The sequence below is a fragment of the Triturus cristatus genome, chromosome 7 (genome assembly GCF_964204655.1).
Source record: "Triturus cristatus chromosome 7, aTriCri1.1, whole genome shotgun sequence".
NCBI classification, from domain to species: domain Eukaryota; kingdom Metazoa; phylum Chordata; class Amphibia; order Caudata; family Salamandridae; genus Triturus; species Triturus cristatus.
The window spans coordinates 1,625,233,170-1,625,253,627 of record NC_140590.1 but is presented as its reverse complement, the minus strand read 5'-3'; the positions used below and the strand labels follow the sequence as shown (position 1 = coordinate 1,625,253,627).

The 20,458-nt window shown below is 42.4% G+C and overlaps 1 protein-coding gene across 4 annotated transcripts in view; it reads left to right on the top strand.

Moving 5' to 3' along the window:
- Nucleotides 1-20,458, top strand: part of GMEB2 (glucocorticoid modulatory element binding protein 2) — a 156,062-nt gene that overhangs the window by 104,461 nt on the left and 31,143 nt on the right. For all 4 annotated transcript variants that reach the window (XM_085619598.1, XM_085619596.1, XM_085619597.1 and 1 more), the window contains exons 5-7: nucleotides 411-514; nucleotides 6,261-6,418; nucleotides 13,982-14,053. In XM_085619598.1, coding sequence (XP_085475724.1) covers nucleotides 411-514; nucleotides 6,261-6,418; nucleotides 13,982-14,053 — 334 coding nt within the window. The remainder of the gene's footprint in view (nucleotides 1-410; nucleotides 515-6,260; nucleotides 6,419-13,981; nucleotides 14,054-20,458) is intronic.

Here is a 20,458-nt window from a genome sequence, read left to right as displayed (position 1 = left end):
TGAGGTAGTAGTATAGGGCAGAAGAGATGTTATTTAGAGGATTTCAAGGGACTAGAGGGTGAATTGTGCATTATGGAATAGCCCAAAGAGCGTAAACGTTTGGATTTGAAAGATACAACAGGGGCTTTCTTTAGGAAGTATTTGATTTTGTACAATGTGGAAGGACTGTCTTTAGGACTGGCTTGTCTAGAGTGGGGTTTATGGCCAAACTTAAGGAAGGGTAACTAATTAATCTAAAAAGCTTTCTTTTAGCCGAGTTTTAGGGGATAGAGATTCATAAAAATATATAGTTCAAATCTGTTGCTGTGTGCTTTTGAGGAGGAGGGTGGACCATTTGGTACTATTAGATTTTTATATAATGTGTATTGAAAACTATTTATTTTTAAACCCATTCTTCCTTTACTTTTCAGTACAATGATCAAATAATCAGTCCCAAAGAATTTGTCCATTTGGCTGGCAAGTCTACTCTAAAGGACTGGAAGAGGGCTATTCGAATGAACGGAGTGATGCTCAGGTTTGTTTTTTTACTATTCTCTCACATTCTTTCTATCCCTCTCTCCTTTTCTTTCCCTTTCCCTTTTTTTGCTTGATCTCCTGTGGAACCGTCCATCACATGATGTGTTTTTCAGAAATTTGTTTAAGCTCTTTTTTTCTCACTTGGATCATGGAGAAATAAGCTGTTGGTTTCATTTGGCTAGACATTTTCCACACCTTCCTCTTAAGTAGTGTGTTCTTCAAATGTATGTTTCCAAGCTATCCACATAACCAGGACCCCATTGTGTCTTTGGCTGGAATCATGGCCACTCCTTCAGCTTCATAGGTTAAAAGGCGAAGTTGTCTCTAATGTAAGTACTCCCATTTCTAGTGTAGGATATGTTATGACTACCTTTCCAAACCTTATGCTGCAATATCAGCTCCACAGAGACCCAAAGCTATCAACCCAAGATAAACTGCCTATGCATCCAGGGGAATGATTACGTATCAAAATATCAACCTAAATGGTTTGCTTCCAAAACTGTTTGTCCAATTGTTGCTGTTGTTGGAGGATTTCATTAACGTGAGTGAAGGAGGTGTGTTCCCTGTCTATTCTAAAATGGCTAAAATGATTAGGTTTTTCAACTGCTAACATTTGGAGACATTTTAGAAATTAAACAACCTATTCTAGGTTTGATAAATATCCTCTCAAGCCTAAACAGTTGTTATTTAATGACACCAAGCACAAGGGGGTATTTCTACAGAGGCAATCCAAATGGTTAGAGATTCTTGCAGATGACATTCTCATTGATCTAAAATACATTAAAAAATCAATAATTGTGAAATATTGTTAGACTCTATCACACTCGTTATATATAACGTCTTGGAAGAATGTATGTTATGAGACCAGGGATTAAATCCACCACCCTGAGATTTGTTTAACTAATATTCTTTGGCTTTCTTGTTTCTCAACATTTCATTCTCGCCTTTTGGTAAGAAAAATGAATCTGATCTCCGTGTCTGTCAATCTTCTTCGAGTCTCTGGAACTGTACAGATGTAGTTCTGATAACTATAGATAAAGTACAGACCAAGTCCAATGCATCAACAAAATTCATTCAGATTTTCATTTATTGAATGTTGATATGTGGGATTCTTATCTTTTGCTGTCAAAAATAAAATTTTTGTAGGCTCAAATTCACAAGCATTGTCGCTAGGTGCAGAACACGTATCTATATATCAAAAAATCTGCCAATTTTATCCTGAAAACTGTTACCTGCTCATCTTGATTGACTCTTCTCAGAAAGTGGTTAGCAGATGATTTTAAAGCATCCCCAAGGTGAGATGGAGACGAGCAGGTTCTAAGACGATCCGACGTCTCGTTCAGGTACACCCGCTCAATTGGTCGGGTCGTCTTCCCTCATTTATGAGGCTCCACATCCTACCTTGAGGAGGAAGAATACCCTTAGGATAACCCCAAGTTGAGGATTCTATCCTTCTGAAAGGGTACCTACCACCCATGACTGTTAACTAAGCGGTCATGGTATTCCGGTCCTGAAGAAGTGTCGCTTGACTTTGAAGCACATGACACGAAACATGTTGACCTGACTTAGTCCACCAATGGCTACTAGAATACCTTAATTATCATACGTAGCCTCACTGTTTTTAACAAAGTCCCATCCTTGACCATTTAATAAAGTGAACTAAAAAGGTTAGGGGCCTTTTTTAACAATCACAATCTACACCTTCACCAAACAATGTTTTTCTTATAGCCCCACACACCGCACTCCCCATACGGCGTTCACAGATCAAAAGACCTCCGATAAAGATGCCACCAGGCCCGTCGGACATTGCAGCGCCGGTCCGACGAGGAGCGCCCAATGATGAAGCATGACACCCTAACAGGTGTGTGAGGGCATTACGATCTGGATTTGCAGATCCCCCCGGATACCATTTGTAATAGTGTAGTAGGTCATTATAACCCTCTACCCAGGCCCATAGAGAGGAACTGTTCCCCCTTTTTGATATTAATTTTAAAGCATCTTCATGAATGTATCATAGACCGAAATATCCTTTCTCCTTACTAGTCTGGTTTTCAGCCAGCAGTTAGCACAAATGGCCAGGCATTTAAGGAAAGTTTTCTAATTTCCAAAAATGTTCAGCTAGGAACAGTCACAATGTACATGGAATTTGTTACTTAAAGTCAGCATTTCATAGTGTTCTTCACACCAAATTTAAAAAGTGCTTCAGAAACTCAAAATTCTTTATATATTAAGCGACGTGTTCTGTCGACTTACTTCCTGTGCAATATAGTAGCAGATTCTGGCAAACAACCCTACTTTTTGTAGATGAGAATGGGCTTATTTATAAATTCCCTAAACGCTTGGCTAATCTGATCAGGTAATTTGTTGATTTCTGTTGAGCTCATGGTCTTGTTATTAATCAAACTAATACCAAAAGTATGGTGCACTGGATAACCCATTTAATAACAAAATATATCTCATTTGGGATTAACTCAAAAGAGTGTACTTTAGTAACGTGGGATGTGTTATAGTGACCAAGACCAAGTTGAGAAGGGCACCTAATTTGTGATCCAGTAAACCAATGCTATTAAAATGATCTTCTAAATTTACCTGTGAAGCTGTTTTTTTGGTTCTTAAGACTTATCAAGCCAAACCTGTTACAGGTACTATGTCTGGTTAAGATTGAAAATACATTATTCATCTGCTTAACTAACTGCATCCCTTTTGTTCCTGTGCTAGTGGAACGTGTGCATGATAATATAACTCCATCAATTGTCTGAAAATGTTGACCCTGCAGACTCTTTGAGGTCTATAAGCAGGGGTTAATGGCCCTGATGTGAAGCACCGTCACTGAAAAACATTTCTGTGTGAAATCCTGACAGCTTTGGGCTATGAAACTTTTTTTTATCATACCCAATAGCAATTACCACGTGTGTGGCTGGCCCCATGCAGTGATCTGTAATAATAGAAAAGTTAGACCCTTGACAATCAACTATTCTTAGCTTAAACTGAGCAATAGCTTCGTAAAATACTGGACGTTGTTGGATCGCATGCTGGAAGGTTTTGTACCTTGGATTTGGCATAGTAATGTTACTTTTAGTGTGCTTTACTGCAAGATCGCCTTTTGCTGTTAAAAAAAATCCCCTTACTGAATTCTGGAGCCTGACGCTCACTTTTTGGTATTTTGTAAATTATATACTATTTTATACTGATTTTGGTAATTACCATTTGTATGATACATAGGAACCAGGACTATGACACCAGCTTTATTAGCCTGTAGACAATTAGCAGAATATTCTTTACTCTTCTATGTAACTAGGTATTTACTGTACAAATGTTAGCAGCATGAAAAGTCTGCTATGGATGCCCTTTAATTGTTCATTCTGCAAAAGACGGGCGGTTTTCATTTTAGCAAGCTTAACTAGGTCCTACAAATGGTACTGTAAATGTTTTATGGAGATGCCCGATGTAAATCATAACTTTGATTGTTTTTATTTCTGCATTTCTTTTTTATGAGTCCTTTCGCTCAAAATAAACAATTAAGCATTTATTGACTGAAATATGGTATGATGCAAAAACTTTAAGAACAGAGCATGCGATACTCCCACTGAACGAATTTTCTATTATCTTTCTGACATCAATGCATTGTATCAGATTTGGCAGGTTATGGACTTTATTACAGCTGAATTCTCTGCACAACGCTAGATGTTTTTCAATAAGTCGGCTGTTTCCGTTCACCTGATCCCCTGTAAAATTCCTTTCTTGAAAGGGCTCCAAAGCTGCTTCCAGAATGCCCTAGGGCGATACAAAAACTATAAATAAAATAAATAAAGCTATTCACGTGTTAGAAATTTGATGTCCGGGAGTGAATGGACTGTTGTAGGTTCATAATATCCACTAAAGTTCTCAATCAAATCAACATTGGGATTAAAAGCGCAAGTCCCTCTGATTTTCCTTTTTCATCCATTAAAGAAAATTCCCCATCATTGTTCCAACAGGTCTTCTGCCCACACAGTATTTTACGCAAGAAAAGTCTGAAATTGAAAATTTCTCTTAAAGAAGTAGACCACATATTCTGTAGACCTTCAGGAAAAGTACTAAGTGCTCTTTATACTCTGAAGTTGGTAGAAAATACCTTTCATGGCCAGTAAATAAAAAACGCCAGATTTAGAGTTTGGTAGATACCAGACATCTGCTGAAAAGCTGCCGGTGTCCCATCGGCCTTTAAAAAGTGCATAGCGATAAATGCTCTTCAAACGGGGTGGTAGGGATATTTTTCACTTTTTGGAAGATGTCCTGCATCCACCAAACTGTAAATTCACCCCTTAATTTTAAAAGGGCCATCCACTGAGTGATGTTTCAAGACATCTCAAACCCCAGCTGACCCCCTCAAGCAAAGCAACATTCTAGAATGCTTATTGGAGGTGAGCGTTTGAGATACAAGACTGGTTTTCATCTACACTGGATGGTACTTTTTAACACTAAAGCCAGCATTTGTGTTCAAACAAAAATATATTAGTGCTTTAAAACATAAGTATTTTGTTGTGACTTTGATACCTCAGAGTGCTCCCTTTCTGAAAACTTCTTTCAACATAGCAAGACGTTGAGAACCTGAGACATTTTGTGTGTATTAAAAGATAAGGGCCCTTCCATTTTCATCTATGGCTATTAATTCTTCCTGCAGGCATGAACCATATCTGATCTGATAAAATGTTTGGTGACTGCAGCACCTACCAAAGCAATGGGTCACCTTTTTGGCTCTAAAACACACTATTAACAGTTTTTATGGTACAAGTAAAAAACCAATATTAATTCAAAAGATAAATGAACAAAGCTAAATAGAGGGGTACTTGCGAAACAATTTGGCAGTGAAGGTATGATTGCCATTCAGAAAGATGAAAAAGCTCATAACATGACCCTTTAAGTGATTCTCAAAATTACTGAAGAGATCAAGCCACGTTTCATTGTCCAGCACAGTGTTGAGAAGAAATATCTGAAGAAAATTGTTTCCCTAGCGCACTGGCTAACTGACGTTCAGCCTTTTGTTGCTTATAAAAAGATGATCTTCCTGTCAGGCAGGGTCAAAGCGAAATTACCTTCCCCACTATTATAAATTTAGTTCCAGAATTTCTCTCTTTGGGGTCGGGCGGTGTGATGTTTCAGTACTTCGTACAAGTTGTCTGTTTCTGAGTATTGTCGTTCACTATGAGGACAAAGAATTAGTAAAAATTAAAAAGGAAGACTTCAGTGCTATTGGGCAGAAAAGAGGTTGCCCATCAAGCTTTAGTAGTGCTGTATGTAATGCATCTTTGCAGCAGTCTCTTGCTGTGGCTGATGTGCATATGCCTTTGATGGCACCTGCTAAACTACTGGAGGTATTTACAGTGCTATCTGAGCTTACCCATTACTGGAGCCTTCAATACTGTGCATGAAATGCATCCAACAGGGCCTGCTGTTCCAACTGACACATTGTCTACAGTACAGGTCCTGAGAGTTTTATTGCAGAGGTATGCAGTGCTGTTTTTGAGGGTCCATAGCAGGTAGGTGCAGGATCTTGGTTGAGGCGTGCAATGCTGGACCTGAGTGTGCTCATGTTTTTCCATTCTTGTACTGTGACCTTGCAGCACTCTTTGAATGGATGTGATTGAGTTTCCAACTTTAAAAACCTTTAATAGACTCTCCATGCAGAGGAAAACTAAATTACGGAGCTTGACTTTTTATATGTTGTTGTCTGGTACAGTGATGCTTTTTCCTTTCACTCTCAGGAAGATCATGGACTCTGGGGAGCTGGACTTTTACCAACATTCCAAGGTGTGCTCCAACACATGCCGCAGCACCAAGATCGACCTGTCTGCAGCTCGTGTCTCTCTGAGCAGCCAGTCCTCTACGGAGTATATCCCCATTACTCCTGTCTCCACTGAAGGTATGCTAAGCTCAAGACCCCTGGTATTATGCTGCAGCAAAGGACCAAATTAGACTGCAGAGTTGACTAAATTATGCAGTAAGCACCGAAAAATTATGCGGCAATTACATAGCACTGGTTTCATTTAAAAATAGCTCTACAAAATAGCTGAGTACATTTTATATTTATAATGTGTTTGCCTCACTAGGTGGTACTCAGGATTCAAGGCACAAGGCCTTCAAAAGAGATTACTCGTATTTGTGATTCTTCTAAAGTCTGACTGCTTGTTGCATTAGCTTCAGCTTTGAAACCAATGCATGTGATATGAGCATAACTTTCTGTTAATAGTTAAAGAAACAAATCTTGGCAAAGAGTCATTCTATCCACCTTGTTTAAATTACATTTAAGTATGTTTGATTTTTGTACAGACAAGTCCCCTCTTTGGTCCATCATATGAAGGTGTTTTCAGAGCACCTTTGTCACCACTACAAATGTCTGGGTACAGAAGTCTGCAGCTGAATGGGATCTTTTGTAAAGTACCTGCTGCGGAATTGCGGTCTGTGTGTTGCAATTTCAATAACGTTTGATGTGTCTAAGATACAAGACAATTTTTTCATCCAAATATAAAAACGATGCCACATAGGAGGGCTTATGTAGTGAGTGCGGTAAATTCATACTACACCATGGTTGCACAGTCCTGTTTTTTTTTCCAGGGAGTTTGGCTATTGTCTGAGTTTGGATATTGTCTGCATGCGTTCATCATACCTACCGTTTGTCGTTTCATATAATGTTTCGAATTATTCAGTATTTTTCACTTGGATTGTTTTCCTGTGTAGATTTGTTTAGAGTTTTTTATTTGAGTTCCTAATAATCTAAGGAAAGTCAACTTGGTCTACTATCTGGCATCAAACATGGGGGGAGAAAATGTCGTAATGCTGCTGTTTGCGGATGGCACCCTACTGGTGTCAAAATCTCCTGGGGGTCTACAGAAATTGCTCACGCGATCTAATACTTTCTGCAACTTGTGTGGTCTGGAAATCAATACCTCTAAAACTAAATTTCTGACAATTAACCCCCATAAGTCATATAAGGGCATACCAGCTCTGGGCGGTACCCGGTTGGAGAGAGTTAACACCTTCGGTCATCTGGGAATCACTGTAGCTGATAGTATGTCTTGGAAGCCCCAAGTAGCTAAATCTATCTTACGGCTATCTCAAATAGCTGGGGCACCGAGCAAAGAAAAAGGATCTTCCCATAGTAAACCAGTGGCGGGGTCTTTCCAGATATATGAATCCAAAGCGGTGAGCGCAGCCTTCTATGGTGCAGAACTGTGGGGTTAGACAACCTCGTCAGAGTATAGAACAAATTCCTGAGGAGTATAGTCCAGCTTCCCAGAGTACACCTCTCCATCCCTTAAGGCTTGATTTGGGGAAGAAAAAGATTGCCACAAGGCTATGCCAAGCCCACTGCTGTTTTGGCGGAGGATTTGGTCCACCCTAGAGCTATCCCCCTATGCTAAGGCCCTAGATTGAGTTATCTCCCCAGATAAGCAGAATAAGCTAGGGTGGTTAAGGAACATCAAACGTCTATTAGCCAATATAGCGGTAGAGGATCTGTGGGCAAATTAGGATCCAGCCTCATTCCCAAGCAAAGAGCAAATAAAATTGAAGTGTTGGGGCTGGGTCGCCTAGACAGCAACAACTAAGTCAAACAAAGGTCGAGTCAGTTTATAATTTACAGATTTTAAATCCATCGCCCTCCTAAAACCTTATCTAGATACTATCTAGATACTATTCCGATCCCTTTGGATAGGAAGCTATATATGCAGTTCAGGTTCGGCACGCATCCACTAAATGCACGTACTAGCTCATGGAGTAATTCCACGGCGATACCACGGTCTTGCCCTCTCCGTACTACCACACTAAAATCCCCTGCACATGTATTATTTGCCTGCCCCGCCTATATTCGACCCAGAGCACAGTGGCTAACACCTTTATGTAAACAACTGGGGACGCGCAACCATACTGCTGCTTTACGCATACTTAGATTTGATACTAGAGAAGTGATAGTTTGTGCAGTTGCCAAGTTTTTGAGCTATGTGTGGGGCATAAGGAGGAGACTGCTGAACAGAAGAGGAGATTGATTACTATCCATCTCATCTGTCTCTAAACCAATCTAATGCCCCTGCCTTCAGTTTCTTTAGGATGAATATATCTAGGGACGAGATGATTTTTAGGCTATGTAGTGGACACAGCCTGAAGCCTCCGACTCTCTGAGGCATAGCCGTATAGACCGAAGCATTCTTGGGGTCGCCTAGTATGTAAATAATAATGCAAGTTTATACCCCCGGGCCTAGTGATGAGAATATGATGTATTAGCTATTTTCCTTATTCTTCACATATAGATGAATTGTATCCTTTTAGCATGTTGCGTACCTAGGCTTTATTTTAAATTTTTTAATCAGTAGTGTAGGAGTACATTTCTCAGGGCACTATTATGTTTTTTTGACAGATTAGTTTTTGCTGCTGCCGATGGTTAGATTATGTTTTTATTGTACCAAGACGATTCTGGGTTTTTAATATGTGTTGTTCTTTTAAAAACGCCTTTATGGTTTTTAACCGAAATAAAGCTAATGAATGAATGAATGATATCTATATCTTATAACATATTTTATTGTGTGGTATGTTGAAAAGCAATACAGCAAATACCTTTAGATCGTCAAGAGAATGATCACTACTAGGTCAAGGTTCTAAGTGTTTTCCAGGTCTATGCTTCCAAATTTCAAAGGAAGTAAACTTCTGAGATCTCAAGCTTTCCCAGATCAGGTATTACATGTACAGTGTGAACTGGTTTTTAGCTCTCATCACGTTCTATTCTAGTGCTTCTTTTAAAACTGTCTTTCACTGGCTTCTACTAATAGTAAGATGTTCAGCTAAATGTGTTAGCCTAGGCTTATGTAGCCAGTAACATGAAGGTATCAATCTGTGTATGTAATCCTTCTTGCAGGGACCCTTTACTTCACCAGGAAGAATCTAATTGATGTATAATCATGTACCGCTTTTAGAGGTTTTTCATTGGCTGGTATAGGTAGTCAGTGAGGAAACCATCAATGTGGAACACTCTTCCACCGCGATGGAAATACACAATCCATTGACATCAAGGTTCAAGCCTAACACTTGGTTCTGTAGAATGGTCTCTTCCTAGCTCTTCCCATTCTTAGGCCTTGCCTTTTGGTGATTTCTAGGCCACTAATGGTTGAGGGGATTAGCACACTTTATACATTTCAATATACATAACTAAAATGACCCCAGAATATTTGATCACAGAACCCTGACTTTTGAAAATGTGCATTAAAATGTCTCACCAAATTTTATGTTCTTACTCCAGCAAGTATTTTTTCTATTTAAAAAACATTCCATACTTCAGATCTCATTTGAACAAACAATTACATTTTCTAAACTCCAAAGTGAAAAAGCTCAGATGCAAATAATGTCTCTGATGGCAAATGAGACAAGCTATTTTCTGTAGTAATAGGAGAGTTTCGACTGACTCCTGAACTGAAGCAGAAAGCTAGCCTTCTAGTGTAGGCAACATACCTATAGAAGTGAGCAAATCCATATTTTTAAAGAGCTTACAAAGTGAAGATAGATCTACATAAGCAATAGGTATGCAACACAGTCACGGATGGAGACTTGGCAGCACAAGTGGGTAAAGCACTACAAGATAACTATACCTTGTTAGGTTAAAGACATTTACCTATTATGTTGCAAGACTTTGGCTTTTAATCGGTGCCCCTAAAGAGACAGGAGTAAGGATCAAAAAGAGGTCAGTGGAAAAAACCTTTACAATAGGCATTCAACCAGGTAGTTGAAACCGTAGCGCAATCTTAATGTACAAGGCCAAGATAACTACAATTTGCCTTCCTGCAGAGCTACTTTCAGAGCGTAATCAAAGATGAGGCGTCCCTCTGTCAATCTAATGGGCAAAGCACCTTCCGTTGAGCATTGAATGCTTCATAGGCCATCTTCCAGTCTCCTGACTAGAACTGACCAGAGCATGCATTGGTGGGACCCTAGGACATCAACTTATAGTCTCTGTTTAGTTTCTTAAACAAAGTTGCCGTGCTTGTGCCTCTGCCCAAGCCGCCTCAAATATCTCCCAGATAATGTAATTGGCTGTCCGTCTTCAAACAGTCACTGGGATTGAAGAAGGAGAACTCTTGTTAATGAAGATCTGAATTTGGATATGGATGTGACACAAGATTGAGCTCCTGTTCGTATTGGTTCTACTGGTTTTACTTCTAATAGAGTACTTGAGGGTTTGGCTTCCCTACATTTGATTAGCTATTAAAGAGCAGTACACTCAGTTAAAAACAGTATTTACCTTTTATTTCATTCTTGTACAGCATATTGAAGGTTTATTCATTGTTTGGTGAATGCATGCAATATTCCTTTACTTGTTACAAGTACCTTCCTCAGCTAGTCTCTGTAACAGAGGAACGCATGCTATGGGTTTGCTTATGATGCATGTAGGAACGAGCCTCTTTTCGACATGGACACCCCCACTTTTTGCCTGGTATTTGATGTGATTTTGACTGTTAGTGCATTGGTTCCTGCTAACCAGGTCTCCAGTGCCAGATCTTTCCCAAAACTGTGCGATTGAACCCCAATTGGAAATATCTTTGGTACTCCCTGTAAGTCCTTAGTAAGTGATACCCCTGGTATCTAGGGCAAGGAGGTTAAATAAGGCCCTTAAGGGCTGCAGTACAAATTGTGCCATCCTAAAGGACCCCTCACCAAACACATATAGACTGCCACTGCAAGCTGCACCTCTTGGTGCAGACAAAAGTGAAAACATGACATGGCACATATCACTGTGTGGCACGTCGACGAACACTGCATGCAGTACAGGTAATCCACCCCTACAGCTGGACTTATGGCCCTAAGGCAGCGTGCACTATACTACATGTGAGGTCTTGGCTGCACGAGCAGATAAGCACCTGTGCTAGTTTGCTGTATTACTGCCAGTATATGTGAACAGGGAAGCCAATGTGACTACATGTGCTGGACTCTAGTGAAAACTAGTTCACCAGCTACATGATGGCTTCACTGAAAATAGGGATGTTTAGTATCAAACATCTCGTATCTGACAGAGACATCTTACCGTAGATTCATTACCGTAGAATTTCCCAGCCGTCAGGCTGGATCTAGAAGACATTTGCTCAAGCAATACCCTTGTGCGTTGGTAGGTGGCGTCAGGCAGCTCCCCTTTATGTCGTCTGCATTGTCTGTGCCGGAAGTGATGTCCGCTTCACCTACAAAAGCGCCACCGCGGCTAGTGCAGATGCATAAAGAGAGCTACTGTCTGTGACTTTTTGGCAGGCTTTTTTTGACATTTATCGCCGATTTTAGGTGTGTATGTTTTTTCCTATGTGTCAAAGAAAACGTCTGGATTCACACCGTGTGACACCTGCCATCGCACTTTGTCGATGATGAATCCACACCTAATTTTTTTTTAGGTGCCTGGAGAGCGACCAAGACTCAAAGTTGTGCTCTGACTGCCAGGCAATGGCTCTGAAGGCATAAGAAACACAAGAAGTCGGAGCATGCTCAACTTCTCTCCATCCGTCAGCCGACATGCCGGAGGAGTCTCAACACTCTAGGCCTCCTTCTGCAGAGCCCGCGTCTTGGTCGGCTCTGCGGTTCCCTGCCTTTCAAGGAGCTGGAACAACCCCCACCAAACTTAAAGAATTCTATGATTCGATGTGCCTCGTGTTTGGGCAACCTGGCCTTCTCGGAGTGCCTTCTGGCCTCGGAGGCTCGGAGGGGGCTCTGTTAGAGTCCACGCTGGCAGCTACTGCCCAGACGTTGATGCCCCCTAATTGATTCGGTGATGGATCCGGACCGACGCTGTTCGTGCCCCTGCAACATCCTCCTCTGGCGCTTGCCCCCACTCTGAGCTTCTGACGATGCCCGCGTCAGCCCCATACTTATTCCAATGACCCGGAGCCGGATTGGCGCCTACAGATGCTGAAAATGGCACCCCTTGATCCTAGGTCGGTTCCTCAGCCTTATGTTGAGGGGCTAGGAATGGCAGAAGATTGGAAGAAATGGCTGGACCCTTCACAAGACCAGCCTGAGCATGAAATGAACTGGTATGAGGATTTGGTTGAGGCCAATGGAATGGATACCTCCCGAGATTGTGGCCTGCTTTCTCCCCCTACCGTGGCTATGCAGTAGGGAGCTTCATATGCTATTGTGGTGAGAATGGCAGCCTTGGTCCTGGACCTTCAGCTCCCTTCAGTAGAAGTCAAAATGAATATCTTGACAGAGGTCTTGCAGCCAAGTGTCTCCTCCTCGGAACTTCTCCTGCTTTTCAATGAGGCCTTAACTGATGTCCTTCTGGGAACCTGGTCCAGCACAGGGGCTCCTGTTAATAGGAGTATTGCCCTCTGGCATTGCCCTGCACTGGGTGACCCAAAAGTCCTCATCAGCCACCCTACTCCCGAGAGCTTGGCGGTTCAAGTTTCTACCTCAAAAGGTGCATTCCCTTCCGCTCTCCCAGATAGGGAATCCAAGAGGCTGGATAGCTGGGGCAAGAAGATCGTTTCTTCCACCAGGCTTGCATTGCGGTCAGTGAACACTGCATGCCAATTGGTCCGCTACGTCCAGTCCTTGTGGGAAACCGTTACACAGGTACGGCCACAGGTCCCAGAGGAGGCCCGGACCCTTCTCTCTAAAGCAGTATCAGACGGGAGAGATGCAGCAACATTCACCATTCATTGTGGGCTTGGCATCACTGACTCACTGGGCACAGCAATGTTATCCATGGTGGCTGTTCGGCGCCATGCCTGGCTGAGAACATCTGGCTTTTCTGGGGATTTTCAGGCTTCGTTAATTGCCCTTTGATGGTACCCCTCTTCGGAGACCAAGCAGACATAGCCCTTAAGCGCTTTAAAACTCACGGTCTACAGCCAAGTCCTTGGACCTCTCAGTGGCCACCCGTTCCCCCGTCTGCTTTTTGCCCCTTTCGTGGCCGCAGCAGGGGCTTTTAGCCATGCCAGCCATATCTCGGCCACAGGTCCGCGCATGTTCAGCAAACTCTGATTGGCCATGGGCGCTGCTCCTTTCGGTCCCGTGGATCAGACAGTCGGAGTTCGAGTCAGTCCTCCTTCCGCAGACTCTAAACCTTTATAGTCTGGCCCTTCAAGATCATGGGTGGTCGGTTAATGGCAGGATCAGCCATCACCTCCACCACAGGCAAAATATCACATCGGACAAGTTGGTTCTTCAGGTAGTCCGAACGGTCTACTCCCTCACTTTTGAGACTACCCCTCCCTCCATGCTTCTGGTTTACGACTGGCTGATGGAGGACCACCTGAACTTGCTATACCCGCTATTTTCTAGTCCTGAAAAAGGGCAAGGGCCTTTGTCCTAACCTAGATCTGCAAGCCCTCAACTACTTCCAGTTGTAAAGCATGACCCTAATCATGGGAAGTCAAGAATGTACAGCAAATAATTGAACTCGGAGTGAATACGAAAGAGGCAGCCTCTGTAACATGTTATGTTTTTTTTTCTTTTACAGTAAATGGATCTCCAGCAACCATCACCATAGAAACATGCGAGGATTCAAGTGAGTGGGCAACAGCTATTGCAGGTAAGAACTGCACAGGACAGAACAGGTGCATTGTTACTGGTGGTGTCTACAAATTTGTGTCAGTTGCTTCTCAACCGCACTGTTCACTTGTTCCACCCAATAAGGATTGACTGTCTTGAAGTGCCCTGTTATCTAAAGAGAATGAGAGCAAATTGACCACAATGTGGATGATGAGATATGTCAGTGAATAACACTGAGCTCATATTTGATCTTTCAATATATTCAAGGTTTGCTTTGCTTAAATGATTGAGAAATATATCTACTATTATAAACAAGATCATTATTTATTTTTTCTCTGTATTTAATTATTCTACACATACTATATAATATAATGTGTACCAGAAAGCTGTGCAATATTAAATATAAGTGCAGCCTCAAAAATAGTTAACAGTAAATCTCCATAGATAGCTAAATAATTGGAAAAATGGTTATGTTAAAAAAAACCTTGCAGTCGATGAGAAACTGGGGCTAACCAGGGGTGCTCTGTGGTTCGCATGATGCTGAGAAGTTGTTTCCCCAGACACTCGCCGTGGCCCGGGAGTGGAGGACGGCCACGTCATTTCCATGGGTTGGAGGGAGAGGTCCACTGTAATGACCCCACTGTGGTGCAGTGATTCCCTTAGTCAAGTACGCAGGTTACAGGGCTTCAGGCCATGGAACCTCATAGGCATATCCACGATGGGCCACGTGTGAAAATACAAACATGCTTACCTGGGCGGAAATGATGGCCCAATACGATCTAGCCCCCACTGAAGCCTTCTGATATATGCAACTTTGACATGCCCTCAGAGCGCACATCCCAAATCACACCTCTGTCCCGGAATCCTCGCCGCTAGAGGACAGAGTCCTCACCACACTTGGGTCTAAATGGGAAGGAGACATTGGAGATTGTGAGGACGGGGAGTGGGAGGAGGCACTGTGAGCTTTTCGGGAGGTGGCCATTAACACAGGGATTCGCCTGGTTCACTTACGGATTCTACATCGCTCATATTACTCCCGTACTGTGGTCTGGGCCATGGGCCGCTGTCGGACGGACCTCTGCCATCGGAGTAGTGGTGAAAGGGACACCTTCTTCCATACTCTGTGGTCTTGTCCAGTGGTGAAAACCTATTAGCTGGAGTTACAGAGGATCATGGGGGAGGTCATGGGAATGGCACCCCAGACACGGCGAAGATAGGCCTTCTACACATATGGGGGGACCATTCACTGCCAAGATATAGCAACTTGTGGCTCTCAGTGAGCCATGTGGTAGCCAAGCAAAACATTGCACGTTTATGTGGCTCTATAGAGGCTCCAACGGTGGTGGGGTGGGAAGGAAATTTGGACTGGTGTATGGCAAATCAAAAGTCTCTATAGCTGGGCAGGGGTTGCCCACGCAAATGGGAGTGGATCTGGGCCGGATGGCGCTCCCACAGAGGTTTGAATCCTGGCTCTGGTTTGGAACACATAGACCATGACGAGGGCTCCCCCTAATACAGTGGAGAGCTCCAAATAAGGTGTGGGCATTACTTAATCTCTTGAAGTCATGCTGCTTTACGTCTCACTTGTAGGGGGTCCCACCCCAGAGTTGGCACACAAAATTGTTATGCGATGTACTTGCTGCTATATCTCTGTTTAAAAATGAAATAAAAAGATTCTTTAAAAAAACTTTGCAATTACTGCAGAAATAAAATTAATACATTTCGAGCTGCTATCAGGCGAGTAAAAGGTAGGCAAAACTCAGCCGGAAGTTGATTCCTAATGAAAAACACAAAGCTAGTGCAGGCCACTGATATGTGTAAGTTATAACATTTATAACTGGAGACCTGCATGGGTTCTCATGTCTTATGCTGTCCACCAGATGACTTGGAGACCCCAATTGAATGTCTTTGTACAAAAACAACAAACACAAAAATGCTCCTGAAGCAACCATTTAGTATAACCAGTTGTGAGAATTCAGAAAGTTTTGGTATCAAAAGAATGCAATCTACTAATATAAATGAATGAAGTATAAAAACAAGTGTATAAAATAATAACATACCATTTGTCAAATGAAATGCAACATACTCTATTCAGTTTCAGTTTTTCATTGCAAAAATTTTTCTAATACTGATATATATATATATATATATATATATATATATATATATATATATATATATATATATATATGGGACAAACAAGCACCACACACTGACATATGCCAAAGGGTTTATAAATGCAGAGTCCATCAAAATTAGTGTCACAAATCAGTGTAATTCTGCCTGAAAAGGAATAGCATCCAACAAATATCTTATCTTATACAATGCTGGCACTCTAAAATGATACCAACATAATGCACAATTAGCGTAGATGCTTCGGACTCCTGTTTCATCTGTATGTGGTATCATCTTCAGGACCTTGTGTCAAGATGATAAAATGGCCAACTCCTGACACTAACATCCATGATTTGCTGCTACATATTACAACAATGTGGTAGGCAGCAGTAGCCAATGTCAAAGCAAGAATCAGAAGACTTGGCTAACTACTCTGAATTATCTTGGGGAAATGGGCTGCCATAGAGGATCAGTCATAAATGTCAATCACTTTATTAAGCAGGCTGTAGAAAGAACCCAACACTACAAAATGGTACAAACAGATACTGACCTGCAGCCACCATTCAAGCAGCCAACACCTTGAATCTCTGCTTTCAAGGTTTGAGTGGTATTAAATCGGAAAGTCTTTCATTCTTGCACATCCAGAAATGAGCATCTATGTAATAAATTATAATCCTTTCAACACCACCTACATATGTATTTATACCTCCTTTGTAATCACGTCTAAGTGCTGTGAAAGACTAATGGTTTTGCCTGGACTCAAATTTGTAGCCTGCTAATTACTTGAAGGGCTGTGTTTTATAATATGCCCCCTATCCTGGGCTGCGTCATATTTCATAAAAATGTTCTCTCCCAGCAGCATGAACACATAGATGCACTACTGACAGTGCAGCATCGAGAGGCTGACCAGCACATTCAACCCCCCAGATCGTCTTTCAGTGCACAAAACTACCAGTTCGTTTTTCAGTGCACAATATGAGGGATCAGGGTTTCCCTCTCAGGAAGGTGTAGTGTGTGACTACACCTGCACTTGGGTGAGGCCTTAGGCAATACTTAGGACCTCAGTGCAGCCTCAAAAGGGGTGCCCCTGGGGGGAGAGGGTGAACTGATTGTGCACTTCTTCATATGTGGTGTTCAACCAGTGCACAGCCCTAAGACCTGTCTGTCTTGTTCTTGTGTTTATAACACAGCACAGGCACGGGGCAGAGGCGTTCCCTCATATGGACTGAGCTATGGCTCATGGGCCTATGCAATTGAGGGAGCACTTCTTTTCTGATTAATCTGGTGCTAAATGTGCACCATAGCAATCCAAATCACAGAAGTGGCTTTACAAATGTCTCTTCCCTTAAACAGGAATTACTCACATTTCTGTGCCTTTCTGCTTTGTGTTGAATGAGGCCATATCATAATGTAAAGCCTAAACTTGTACAGCGTGGACACCACACCTCCTCCCATTTACATCCACCATATATCTCATTTTTATGAATGAGGAAGTATTACTTGTTGTAATCCTAGATCATCATCATGGGTGTTATCTGTGAATTCAGAAATATTATAAAGTCCCTGGGTTTCCAAAACAAAGTTGCATGTATGAAAAATATCTCATGAAGAAAACATGTCTATGGGAGGAAGCAACCTTGGTTGAAAATCCCACTTTAAATCCCATCAAATCAAAAAACAAATAAGGACAATATTGCAAATATACGTTCCCTCTTCATAGTAAGACTACTCTTGTAACCCTTTGACTGCAGGGGTGTTTGTAAAAGGTCTATGCATACCTTTTAAAAAGTGCAAATATTGGAGAGATGCTTCCCTTGAAATTTGCACCTCTTGACTATGGCTTACATCAACTTACCACAAGGGCAGACTGGGTACTCCTTTTTAATGACTTCTATATGCACGAGAAGAGCAGTCAAGAAGTTAAGGATTCTAGAAGCTCCTGTATCAGAATGCTCAATCAATTAATCAATCAGGGGTTTATATACCACGCTACTCACCCGAGAGGGTCTCAAGGCGCTGGGGGGTGGGGGCAGCTCCGGATCAGTCGAAGAGCCAGGTCTTGAGGTCCTTCCTGAAGGTGTGCAGGGTTGGGGAGCGTCTGATGTTCACGGGGAGCTAATTCTAGGTCTTGGCAACGATGTAGGAGAAGGCTCTCCCGCCTGCTCTGTTTCTTCAGATGCGGGGGACCTCTGCCAGGGTGAGGTCGGCGGAGCGGAGGTTCCTATTGGGCACGTGGAAGGATACTCTCTCGTTGAGGTATTTGGGTCCGATGTTGTAGAGAGATTTGTAGGTGAGGAGTTTGAAGGTGACCCTTTTTTCGACGGGGAGCCAGTGGAGGTTTCGCAGGTGTTGGGTCATGTGTTCATGAGGACGAGTCTGGCCACGGCGTTCTGGATAGTCTGGAGTTTGTGTAGCAGAGATCTGTTGATTCCGGCGTACAGGGCGTTGCCGTAGTCCAGTCTGCTGGTTATGAGTGCGTGGGTGACGGTCTTTCTGCAGTCGAGGGGGATCCACTTGAAAGTTTTGCGGAGGATGCGCAGGCAGTTGAAGCTGGTGGAGGCGACTGCGTTGATCTGGCGTATCATGGAGAGGGAAGCGTCGAGGATGATGCCGAGGTTGCGTGCGTGGTCTGTAGGAGTGGGTGGGTTCCCGAGGGCGGAGGGCCACCAGGTGTTGTCCCAGGCGGAGTTGCAGGGTCCGAGGATGAGGACCTCTGTCTTCTCTGAGTTAAGCTTCAGGCAGCTGTCTTTCATCCAGGCTGCCATGTTCTTCATTCCTTCCTGGAAGCAGAGTCTGGTGTTTGCGGGATCCTTCATGAGTAAGAGGATGAGTTGGGTGTCGTCGGCCTAATAAATTGATTTCCAGCAATCCTCCTTATTAAATGGTAGTGGTGGGGGGGGGGGATTATTAAATGGCAAGTTAAGGTTCCATGTTCTTCTACATTATGGGATTGTGGATTTCATTCATAAGCGTTAGAATAGGGTATCAAATGCAGGGCTCTACTCCAAAGAATAAAAGGAGTAAATATAAAAGTACCTGGCATGCAAGCAAGTTGCACTTAGTGGCCTGGCTCAACAATGTGCCTTTTTTTAGAGTCCGAGGCAATAGGTCCTATTAAAGGTGTGAACTGATGTACAAGAGGCCATTTGCAAATCTTAGTAGATGCAGTATTTCCCCTGAGGCCACCTTGCATTTTTTGAATGATCCTTGGGTGTTCCAAGGAGGTGTTTAGTGCCCTTTTTAAAAATTTTAGGTACACTATGGATCTGGTTAGCAGATATTTTAGAAATTCCAAACCAGTACAGAGAGACCGATAATTTTAAATTGCTGTTGCGCTTGTTTATATCTTTAGTCTAGTCATTGTATTATGATCGATTGATGTGGAAAGTATGAAGAAAAGTTTTCTGGGGTGAATTAATATTGGAAGAAAGAAAGCAGTAAAACAGTGTATCCCAATATCATTAGGAGAGGGGTTTTAACTAGGAGGTGAACCTTTATTAAGGCCATATAGGAAACCTTGAATCACTGGGATAGTAGAAAAATACCAAAAATTGATTTCTGTTTCATGCAGTAATAGCAAATGTATTTTAAAATATAATAATACATTTAAAGTCCAATATAGCCAAATACAGATAATTGGATACTACTCTTTCTGATTTTTTTGTTTTTGGAGGGTGGGGAGGTGGGGGATCGGTCTGCTTATCCATGGTCAAAAGGCAGAATCTCTTTCGTGGAAGGCGTCTAATGTTCTTGTGGATGGGCTTGTGGAATAGCCACATAGTCAGAAGGATAACAATATGTTATGTTATGCAGAGTTGAAGACCGCTCTATCAACCAGGAGGGTATCCTGGCACTGAGCAGGTGTGAGTCTAGCCAAACCTAGGGCCTAGTGGTATTACTTGAAAAGTTAGATCTTGAGCTTCTTTTGGAATTCAAGAAGTGAGGAGGAGGCCCTTATGAGTAGCGGCAGGTAGTTTAACGCTTTCAGAGAGATGTAGGACAAGGCTCGTCCACCAAATCATGTTTTCTCTATGATTGGGATGCGTGCAGGTAGGAGGTGTCTGGAAGCATTGTGAAAGCAGATATCATTGTTGAGGTAGCTGTGCTTGTGGTATGTAGTACCCTGAAAGTGTGGATAAGGAGTCTGAAATGATGTTTGTGCATGGAACTCCTTCAAGTGTGGTGTGATGTGATTGTGGCGTGGGAGGTTAAGAGTGATTCTGGCTGCCAAGTTTTGAATGGTCTGCAGTCTTCTGGTAAGTTTTTTGTTGATCCCTGCATGGAGAGTGTTCTCATAGTCCAGCTTGCTTCTGACGGTTTTCTTGTGCTG